The 12365-nt window shown below is 35.6% G+C and overlaps 1 protein-coding gene across 8 annotated transcripts in view; it reads right to left on the bottom strand.

Annotated features, from left to right (window-relative positions):
* The window catches only part of NOS1 (nitric oxide synthase 1), a 156733-nt gene that overhangs the window by 58897 nt on the left and 85471 nt on the right, over window positions 1-12365 (bottom strand). For all 8 annotated transcript variants that reach the window (XM_063454192.1, XM_063454191.1, XM_063454198.1 and 5 more), the window contains exon 2: window positions 9929-11055. In XM_063454192.1, coding sequence (XP_063310262.1) covers window positions 9929-10626 — 698 coding nt within the window. In that variant the 5' untranslated portion in view covers window positions 10627-11055. The remainder of the gene's footprint in view (window positions 1-9928; window positions 11056-12365) is intronic.

The following is a 12365-nucleotide window of genomic DNA, read 5'->3' as shown; positions in this document are numbered from 1 at the left end:
ACCACTAGATGTATACATGTAGACATGTACACTTTATCAATGAATCAGCTTGATCCTCAATGTACTAGAAGTATTAAAACAGAATTAAATATCCATAATATGGGCATAAAACAACTACAACATGAGCTTGCTTTATTTTTAAAATGTGATAATAATAGAGATTTATGGAGACATTTCAGTTTTTGGGTGTATGTGGGTAACTCACAATAGCTTGTAAGCATAAAGGCCTCGATTTAATATTTTTGGATAAGCATTTCAAATGATTTAGGATTTTTGGATACATACTTCTAATTATTTAAAGGAACACTATAGTCACCTAAATTACTTTAGCTAAATAAAGCAGTTTTAGTGTATAGATCATTCCCCTGCAATTTCACTGCTCAATTCACTGTCATTTAGGAATTAAATCACCCTAGCCACACCTCCCCTGGCTATGATTGACAGAGCCTGCATGAAAAAAAACTGGTTTCACTTTCAAACAGATGTAATTTACCTTAAATAATTGTATCTCAATCTCTAAATTGAACTTTCATCACATACAGGAGGCTCTTGCAGGGTCTAGCAAGCTATTAACATAGCAGGGGATAAGAACATCTTAATTAAACAGAACTTGCAATAAAGAAAGCCTAAATAGGGCTCTCTTTACAGGAAGTGTTTATGGAAGGCTGTGCAAGTCACATGCAGGGAGGTGTGACTAGGGTTCATAAACAAAGGGATTTAACTCCTAAATGGCAGAGGATTGAGCAGTGAGGCTGCAGGGGCATGTTCTATACACCAAAACTGCTTCATTAAGCTAAAGTTGTTCAGGTGACTATAGTGTCCCTTTAATATTTTAAAAAACATTTATATTTTTTTATTTCTCATATGAGTATATATATATACATACACACACACACACACACACACACACACACAATTTTCTCTGTTTTCAAATTGAAAACAATAATAATTTTAAAAGTTTATCCAAAAATATGAAAACAAGGCCAAATATAGAAATGAGATGGAATAGCTGTATGCAAGTCGAAAGCAGATTAATGTTAGCACAGATACTGTTTACTAAAAGGGATTTAGAAGGACGTAAAACCTACTTATTGGCTAAGCAAGGGCTTCATCGCTGAAGCAAAATTCTTGTGGGCATTTATCAAATATGAAATTGTGGAGAATTGACAAGAGTATTCCAAATATGTCAAAAAAGCCATGAAAATCTCTCCAATTTAACTATTTAGAACACATATTTATAGGGGACTATTTTGAAGAAAAACACACAGCCACATCTGATTTGGAGAATGGGGGGGGGGGGGGGGGGGGGGGGCAGCCATGTGAACGTCTTCTATTTTAGAAAGGTTGCTGGCTACCCCTATACGTTTCTTAAATGTATGAGTTACCCAAACTAATTGTCACACTGAGATGGCCTCAAATAACTTAAACCACTGCATTTACAGCATTGGCCTTGATTTAATACTTTTGGATAAGCTTTTCAAATTATTTAATATTTTTGAATAAAATTTTAAACTGATTTTAATTTTTATTTAAATACTGTATGTTTAAATATTTAGATTTTTTCAATATACTGATATACTTTTTAACCCCTTAAGGACACAACTTCTGAAATAAAAAGGAATCATGACGGAATAGATCTGTCATGTGTCATTAAGGGGTTAAATATGATTTTTTTTAAAATGTTTTATAAATATTTATATATTTTTTTAAGTTAATATAAAATATGAAATAATTTCAAAGTATATCTAAACATATTACGGTAAGTCGAGGCCACAGTCTGATATTAAAATTCACTCAAACTTGTATCTCTTGTTATATATTGGCTGTAAAAATAGAGAAACACATCAATATAAGATAAAGTAAGAGTCATGAAATGCAGTTATGACTGAGTGAAGACAAGTTCCCCAAACATCAAAAAGTAAGCCGTATTTGTAACTGATGTCTGCCCAACCCACCTGCTTTGAGCTAGACTGCACTGACAGACCATTATCAAACACCATTAAAGTATGATCTCTCTCTGATTCGATATCTGTTTATGATTTTTTTCTCCAGTACCTACACTGACAGATAAGCACGGAGTCCTATGATTGGTTATGTTGCATTAATTGCCAGTAAACCTAGGATTCAGAAATATCTTTAAAGTAATTTGTATTAATGTTATTATTAGTCTCCGTAAAGCAAAAACAAATTGATGGTAAAAATGTGAATTAAGTTAAAATATGTACAGTTTATTTGCTATGTATGTGCTCAAATATCTTAAATTTTACCCTACTATTAATGGACACTGTACAGGCTTTCAGCTTGAATCAAAAACATTAGCAAATCTCCACTTTCAAGAAAAAGGCGAATTATTGTATTTTCTCTTTTAAATGTGAAGAATACCATGATGAATGGTGTTGTGTTCTCTTCACTTTTGCTTTTCATTTCTTGTTTAGGTCGATTAGTCGCAAAAAGGATGCAGTGTCGCTTTGAATTTTTAGTTGTAGCAAAATGTATACAAAATAAGCAGATACTCTATATGCCCTATAAACCCAATATGAGTTGGGATAACATTTAAGACCTACACATCGACATGATGTTTTCCATCAGTTCACATCTCCAAGATGTTCCTTTTGAGAACAGTGCATCCAGACAGGCAGCATAGTGAGGTAATGTTAACAGGAACAGACTGACATGTTTTGACTTATAGCTATACCAAAATATTAGGCTCCAACAACATGATGGAAATAAAATGATCCATAGCATAGATGACAATGAGCATAATCTCATTGGCCATGCCAACATCCAGACAGCCACCCCACTAATAATAATATTGCTCGGGGCAATTTCAAGATACTTCCTGGATATTTGTGATATAGGATATCCTAGTCTGACTTATTTCACTACAATTAGGTCATCAACAACAAGTGTCAATAGAGTTTCTATTCAGTGACCCCTCTGTAATGTACTAGGAGCTACTGGCTGTACCCACAGCCCACTGGTGTCACATGCTGCTTGCATATGGCCTGTACACTTACACAGCTCAGAATACCCACCCACAGGTGATACTTCTCACTGACAGGTGTGTGTTTGACTAAGCTGCCATAATTTATAATAGTATTGGCACATCCCATCTGCTAAGCCTTCTAACTCAACAACATTGGACTTGAGACTCATTTTGCATCCACAATGACAAACATGGCATCATTTTCATGGCAGTGCACAGACAGCATTTCACTATTTTAGAATGTGTACTAACAATATGAAGGCAACGTGCACATCCTCCAGGTATACGTAAAGAGCTTGTGCTAGCAAAATCCATGGACAAAACGAAAACACATCTAAACTGCATGGGTCTGCTCACATCACTTGCCTAAACCTAGATCTAAATTGGGCTGCTCATAATGATTATACCCAGGGCAGATCTATATACATATATTATGTTCTGAGTGACAGCACAATATGTAGAAGGAAGATACAATGAAGATGGAAAGTGTAAAGCCATAGCTTGCCTGTGGAATTACTTGGATTGTCCCAGTCTATACAGTTCTGATAAAGGTGATAAAGTCAGAATTTTGGAGCTCGTAAATGTGGCTAAACCCAACCCAAAAATGTAAAAGAATCGTATAAAGAATCAGCAGAAGGCATGAGATTTTCTCCCATGGAATTGGTGAAAATGGGTCAAAGGAAAGGTGATGTGGACAAAAAAAAACAGAGGATGCTTCTGGATCTACAAACTAAAATCTGTCACCATGTGGATCAAATGAGGGTTATTCATTTTCTCCTTTCATTTCAGAAATATTGTGAAACATTACTCATTTTCAAATGATATTTTCTAGAGCGCTATTCCCTATTAAATGCATATGTAAAGAATATGTATAGTCAAGTGTCACATTTTATAGAAGTGATATAGGTATGTTTCTATATGGTTTTAATCACCTTAGCTTTTTCCAATGTATAATATAATCACAAAGCATTTATTTGGACCACAGATTCATAACATTTGAACCCCTCCACAATGATTAGAACATGGTCTAACATAAATCAGGATCACATTAGATCAGTATAGTAACAAGTTATACACATTACAGGCCATTACATTTTCTTTATAACTTGCATGAATAAATATGCTCATCGATTGTTTATTTTTCCCTCATGGCTTTATATTTGGTCTATTACTCCTTTGCATTCCCTCAGTCATTTTAAATTGGGCTTGCACAATATCCATGTATACACTAAGGTCCTTTTCAGACACATCTAAAAACCCATATGAATGTTCGATAGGGCTATACATCTGACCATCTCTTTATTACATTACGAAACATGGCTAGATTGTTTGCCCCATAACAGGGGTAGTTTAATTTGGACACGGGGATTACTTTAGTGGCATAGCACAAATGTGCATTTTTGTAACCTTTTTTCTTAATTTGTCCTCCATATATGTAAATCAATATGATTAATAGAATTTCTCATTACATATTGGTGGGCTGACTTGGTGTTTTGTAAACATGGTCTTTCTGTGGTCACAAGTATTTGCAAGCTTAGTGGATTACAACCTAGTAGCAGTTTAATCTCAATTTCAGATAATTACTGTATACTCCTCTATGTTCTGTATGTATAACACGGATATGAATAATGCAATCTTGGCAACATGTACCTTTATGGTGATATTGCAATATATATATATATATATATATTATATATATATATTAGTTATGTCTATTGTCTACAAGCTCTCCATATATTACCATATACCATTATTCCAATTATGACTTAAAGGACCACTATAGGCACCCAGACCACTTCAGCTTAATGAAGTGGTCTAGGTGCCAGGTCCAGCTAGGTTTAACCCTTTTTGCTGTAAACATAGCAGTTTCAGAGAAACTGCTATGTTTACCTATGGGTTAATTCAGCCTCTAGTGGCTGTCTCATTGCGCATTCAGCCAGGGACGTCTGAAGAGGGAGAAGAGTCCCCAGTGCCGAGGGAGCCCGGCGCTGGAGAAAAGGTAAGGGATTAACCCCTTCAGCGCCACAGGAGTGGGACCTTGAGGGTGGGGGCACCCTCAGGGCACTATAGTGCCAGGAAAACGAGTTTGTTTTCCTGGCCCTATAGTGGTCCTTTAATAGCTATTTTATGAGTTGTAGAGTTTAGCTAACATACGTAACCACATGGGCACTTTTTAACAAAGCTTGTAAGTGGGTTATCTCCTATTGTTACATTGTTTATATTAGGCTACTTAGCACATGTATTTGTTTTTGCAATATTTAATCATTTACATTTATAGCAATAGAATGGATTTGTGAGTGTGTGATGTAGACTTTTATTTTCTGTCTATGAAGTTACAGCTGTGTTTTGCAGTGGGTAATTCTACTGTAGTTTCAAAGAACACGCATATAAAAACACACCAGTTTAGTACTATTACAGCTTGTATTCTACTTAGAATTATGAAAATGACACATTAAAGCAGAGTAATTTGGCAGCCTCTGTATGTGTCAGCTTTGCAATGTGACTGTGCTATGACTTGTGATATCAGCTTTGTCTTGGCTGTTGGTCAGAGGCTTTGAACCATTTGAGTACCTCCTCCAGGGGATGTAAGTTTCCTTAATTGGAACTAATATTCTTCACAGAAGGACATTCACAGATCATTGTTAGGAAGTGGCAGAGCAAAGAAAGGGATTTGTTCATTTCATGGCTTGTTACACTCAGATTCCTGCTCTCCGTGCTGAAGAAGGTTTGCATTGTGTTTATTGTCAGTGATTGGCACTTGTCTGTAGTGCTGATTAAGGTTTGAATTGGGCATAATAAGACAAGGACTAACAACATGTTAATCTCTTTAGAAATATGTACTGTACTTCTAAACAAACAATTAGACTTTAAAGACAGACCTTTTATAAACAGGCTAATTGCTTAAGCTGCGTAGGGGTGAAAATAATAGAAAATATGGAATAATAGATCTGAAACCACAATTTGCTTGCTCTGAATTCTTTAATAACCCATTCATACAATAGATAATCAGATTATAACTTTGTGTTTTGTTTTTTTAAAAAACATTATAATTGTTACCTATGTAAAGATTTTAGAAAATATCTAATTAAATTACATCTCCTGGAATTTTTCGACTTCTATTGGCTACTATTGCAAAGTAATGAATTATATTCCATGAAAAGTGCGCAACTGACATAGACACACTGCAATTGACTTTGCAAAACAGGTGCTATCATGAAGTAATTTCAGTATGGAAGCACTGTCTATATGTAGTCTTAAACTGGTGCTCATACAGATAAAGAGAGACGATGGATTAAACTAAAAAATCACAATTTCGGGTCTATAAGTTTCCATCCCCATTGGCAAATATAAAGTATGTGCAGCATTTCAAACTGAAACATTACACATAAAGGCTTACAGCACCATAGGAAAAAAAAAATTGCTGAAGTGGTCAAGGTGCTTGTAGTAAGCCTTTAACCCCTTAAGGACCAAACTTCTGGAATAAAAGGGAATCATGACATGTCACACATGGCATGTGTCCTTGAGTGGTTAAAGATATATCTATAAAAGGGTGATCTTGGTTTGTACATGTGAAAGCAATATCCTATTCTATTTCATTTGACCTGTCCTCCATGCTGGTTCTGGATTTAGCACAGCTTTTAGCAAGTTCTTTCAGACCTTCATCAGCCAACTGAGAGATGGATTAATACACAGCGTTCCGAGACTTTACTGCAATGCAGCACACATTTGGTATTTAACTGTAGAGGGCTAAATTAATTGCTCACTAAAAAGCTAATGGGGCAGAAATAAAACATTTACACAAAAAATGGTTTGGAAATAATCTCCAACTCGTCTAATGCCATAGTTTGGTTAATTTGGTTTAGTGCATTTTTGTTTAAACTATTTAAATCACAAACCTATAAAGTGATTATGCTGCCATATAAACACCTTCCAGTGTAGATTAGCTCTGGGGTTTAGTTCAAACTATGCACTATTTTTTCGAGTTTGGTTATTCTGGGCTAAAACCTCTAATTCCCTTGTTAATTGGGAAGCAATGGATACCAAGCTTTTGATGTAGCTGATGAATTCATCATTGTTGTTAGTGAGAACCTAACATGACCCCAACATGTATTAGTTTTTCAGATTGTACTTTCACAGGTTACAAATTTTAAATTGCACTTTTACAGGTTACAAGATGAATAAATTAAATTCAAGACGGAAGAGGCCTCTAGTTATTCCTCTGCCACCTTGAATTTTGGAGGGAGCACTGTGATTGGTTGGCCTGGAAACCAGCCAATCACAGTGCTCTGATTGCCAAGTCTCACTTCATGTAAAACGTGCATGGCAATGGCACATAGATGAGTCAATCTCGCTTTTTTTTTGTTTTATTTATTTAGCTAATTAATTTTCGAGAGAGATTACAAACTCTCTGAATGTAAGGGATTGGCTCTCTGATGGCATGATAGGATGTCATAGACCTCAAGCATGTATTAGTTTTGAACTTTGACTTTTACATTCAGTGCCACAATTCTCTGTTCTCTTCTACAACACTGAAATGGTTAAAGGAACACTATAGGCACCCACACCACTTAATCTTTGGGTGCAGTGTCCCTGTTCCCCTTAGTCCTGCAATGTAAAACATTGCCGTTCTTGAGAAACTAAGACAGCCTCTAGTGGGTGAGAAAACCATTTTTATGACAGGAGGAAGGGCTTCGAGGGAGGGGTGAGGGGACCAGAGGGTTCTATAGTGTTAGGAATACTACTTTGTATTCCTAACACTTTAGAATCCCTTTAAGTACACAGCTTGACTGTGGTTACATGCTGGGGTTGTTGTCTGCTGCTATAATTAAATGTAATTTACTCACTTTAGCAGCTATAACAGTTTCACTGCCATCTAGTAAATTGACTTGTCTTTATCATGTTATTATAAAGTATGTACAACTCCTAGTGGCTATTGTCCAGGAAGTCGCAGAATTATCTGCAAGCCAACAGCAATTGGTCAGACACCCCTTGATTAGAATGTTTATTGGCTGTTCTCACAATTTTGTGCAGGGTTATTCACTAGACTGGGAATTGCAAATTATAGACCATAATAAACAAACTGGAAAAAAATTCTCCATAACAGCTATTCTTCCAAGGGTCTCTATTTTGGCCTTAAATATGAAATTCCCTTACTAGATCATGATGGTTCCTGGATTATGAATGACCCTGCTAGTTTACATGTCTGTTATTATTGCTGACCCATTGTGAATAACACAGATCACTGAGGTTTATACTATTGAAAGGCAAATACTGTCGCCTATGCTATTCTCATTAAAATCACTTAAAGGGACACTGGTCATTTCCTCTCATTGAATATATTAGAAATATATATTGTGTTAAATTATAATCAGGCTTCCAAGCACCACTTGTCAAATAACAATATTTAAAACTCAATATTTAAATATTTAATAACAAATATTATTTTGGGAAAATAACTTATGGGGTTCATTCAGTGAACCATGAGTGAATGGTTATTATGAATTAATAAACAACAAAATTTAGGTCAAAATAAAATTATAATTATCAATAGTAGAAAATATTTTAAACTAAAGCAAGTCATATTTTTTTGTCAGTTATTTAAGCTTCGGTTTTGTTATCAAGCCAGCACAATTTAAAGGGGGATACAGTAGTTAGTGAAGTGTTGTGAGCTGAATTTATATTGTAAATGTTTGGCCAATATAGCCGTTAAAAATATAGAGTCCCCAACTGTATTATTTAACACTTGGTTTACATTCAGAGTAGTGGCTTGGTTTACATTCAGAGTAGTGGCTGCTGTGGGTATAATCCAAGATTTTTAAACAAATCTGCTATTTGAACTATTTTTTTTCTGCATCAAGACTCACTGTTTAGTGATTTTTCCCCATGTTTATTAAGAGTTTTTGTATTAGCTCCGTAATGTAAGCTGTTGTTATCAATAAAAACAATCTCTAATTGTCGTAAGTGGTCATTCATTAACATTTATGAATTTAATTATGAATTTACTTCTATGACTATATGGCACTAATCTTATTTATTTTTACTTGCCAAATGGGCAAAGAACAATCAGGAAATATTCACTATGTATACTAACTAAAGATCTGTTTGAATTTTTGTGTACACTAAGCTTGGGGTTCATTCATTTTAATATTAATTGCCATTATATTTAACATACCATATTTAATTTATAATATAAGCATGTTTGAGCAAGACCCATAGCAAATTCTGTTTCTGCACATGAAATTTGACTTATTTGTTAGTCCACCTATTGTAAAACACTATAGGCTATATTGGCTTTTTATAAAAAACAATAAATGAAAACAAGATGCATGACCGTTCATCCCATGAATATACAAAGTGCTTCCTAAAATATAATAAACAGTTTGTAGATCACAAGTTAATCTGGATATGAAGGTTTTAGTTTTGAATAAGTCTGAAAATAGATACGTTCTAATAATGTATAGGCTGATAAGAAGCCTCTGCCTGATTTTCACTTCAAAGATGTAAATGGAAGCATTTAATTGAACGGAACCCAGATACACATTTCCATCTTGAAAGTGTGAACCCAGAGATTTCATCTCCCTCTTCATCTCTTCATTCTGAATAAATAGAGCTCCTTTTCCCTGCGTTTATCATTAGACAAGGTTGGGGAGAGGATTGCAGAGGGGGATAAGGAACTCCTGCCGGCACAATATAACAATACCCTAAATCCTCACCTGTTTTTCTCTCTTTTTAAAGTACCTCTTGAGGAAATGTTGTAAACTCAAAATCTGATTACTTTTCACAGCTTTTGTAAGAGACTGCTGTATTCCCCGTGACAAAAGCATCTAATTATATCTAATATGTAGGGATAAAATTTTATCTCTGATACGACTACATAGAGGTCTTTGATTTCATTCACAAACCAACATATAATATAATTATGGTCTTTATTAAACAACTTACTTTTCGACTTGAACTTCTGCATCTTTTTGTTCCACTTGATGTTGACCATCTTTATTTAACTCCTTGATCCTCGTGTTCTGTAGAAGATTCACTACAGGCTCGATCTCTTTCAGGATGTCATTGCTTTCAGCTCCACCATTAAGGCATGGACTAATACTTATATCATCACCTTTAACTCCATCGAGTCCATTTACATTATTAAGCTGATGGACTTCCTGCCAAGAAGAACCAGCAGAACTTGTTGCACTGTCCACCATATTATGCTGATCTTTGCTGTACAGGCCCTGACTTGATAGATCAGTAGACTTGGATTTGGGGCAAAGTGGTCTGGTGACCCTAATAGTCTTGGGTGTTCCATCTCCTGTAAAAGTGGTCTCCAGATGAGTCGTGTATCCCTCAGGGCCTCTTAGGATAAGAACCACAAATGTCTCTGAGGCAATACTACGTAGGATCTCCAGAGCATTTTCATAGCTGAAATCAACAAGTGGCCTATCGTTCACTGCCAAAATTATGTCACCGACCTGCACCAAGCCACTTTGCTCTGCTGCCCCACCTCGGATTATATCAGAGATAATAACAGGTGGTTTGTTCCTTCTCTGTTTAACAAGGAACCCCAAGCCACCCTCTTTGCGCTTATAGAGACGGACAGATATGACATTAGGTTGCAGTTGTTTTACACTAAATTCAAATTCCTCCATGGCAATGCTTTTTCACTCTGTTGAAAAACAATATATTTTCAGGTGTCTAAGCTTTCTCAGTTTCCTTAGCTAAAAATAAAAAACAGACTCTTAATTTATTTCTTGAAATTGAGGTTGGAGCACTAGTAGATTCCTTGGATGTTTAACGAGTTCTGCTTCAGGTTTAAAGATGTTAAGGATCACCCTTGGATTTCAAGTGAACTTACTGTGACTTCCTCTATTTCATCCCTCGTCCTATTTCCATGAAGCGAGATGTGCAACCAGGTTAAGATTTTAGCTTTTCTGGCGACACTAAATCTCAATCAAAATCAAACGTGTCTCAGAGTTCTGACAGGCGTCTAGTACATCTCTCTGTATCTGTTTCTTAATATTTCATCAGTTATCCAGCATCCTTGATGTCAGGTGCCCAATCTTCTGGATTTTATAAAGCTGTTAAAAGAAAAACATATATTGTTTTTAGTATCACTGTAGAGTTTTAATAGGCTGTTTAGCAGTTCTATATCAATCCGATCATTTTGTTCAATCATTAGATTTTGAACATGGACTAAGCTGATGTTTTTTAACCTCTTCACCAATAATGTGTGCACCTGTGTGTTAGAGTAATACCGTCATCATGTATTCATCAATGGCACCCACGTAAATGAAACAACAAGTGCATTGCTAATGGATATTAGCATTCACTCTCACAAACTGTAGCAAGAGCAATGGCACCAAAAGCAATAGTCACGGGACGAGTCTCCAGCTGTAGACACACATAGATAAGTAATTTTATTCACGTTTCTCTGGATGTTGTGCTTAAAGGGTTACTCCAAACACAATGGCCACTTCACTGTTTTGTAGTGGTTGCAGCGCTTGGATTTTGTATGTGTGACATATATATTTGAAACAGTACACATACACAGATGTAGCCCAGTACTGCCGGAGGTGTAACTCCACCTCCGGTAGCATCTTTAGTCACCCCTGAAACAAATGTTAAACCTGTGCACATTTGGCAACTGCAGCCAGTATGCACAGCATGCAAGCAATAGGTGACCAATGGAGGGAACATCTCTTCCACAGGACAATATATAAGTGTTGTGAAAGTCTTCTCTCACCACCAGAACTTCCAATTGGTAAACCATGAGATTAATCCACTCTGCATTGTGTATTAATACTAAATGTAATATCCTTTTGCCACTTTTTCCAAGAACTAATATATAACTTTATCCCCATGTTCAGATAAATACATGTCTAGTACTACTAAGGTATTCTACCCGATATTACAATTAAACAGTCAGTACCACGATTCTGACTGGAGAGAATTTCACTTAGTATATGCTAGATATAACAGAAGAACAAAATAAAAAAAGTTACAGTGTTACAGATTTACTGCATATTCACAACACTCAAACATTCCATCTATCTAATAATATCAGTTATTATATTATGTATGTGCTGCATGGGTGAGGCATACAAGCCTAGTCTAATGTGTTCTGAGTGTCTTCTATACTTAAAGGAATTTGTTCCTAACTTGAAAATATCTTGTCTAATTGATATGCACATTTCATATTCTGTCCCAAGGCACAAAGTGTTGTCCCTCCTATCTCTTTATTTATATTCCGTCTCTCTATATATGTTCCCACCAATAAGGGAACAATAGGATAACGCATGGGAACAGGGTAATATGAAAATAATAACACTGTGTGCGGGAAAAATATAACATAGGAAAATATGTATAGGGCGATGTTACATATAAAAGA

The sequence above is a fragment of the Pelobates fuscus genome, chromosome 5 (assembly GCF_036172605.1).
Source record: "Pelobates fuscus isolate aPelFus1 chromosome 5, aPelFus1.pri, whole genome shotgun sequence".
NCBI classification, from domain to species: Eukaryota; Metazoa; Chordata; class Amphibia; order Anura; family Pelobatidae; genus Pelobates; species Pelobates fuscus.
The sequence above is the reverse complement of the archived record's forward strand: the minus strand, read 5'-3'. Positions and strand labels throughout refer to the sequence as shown.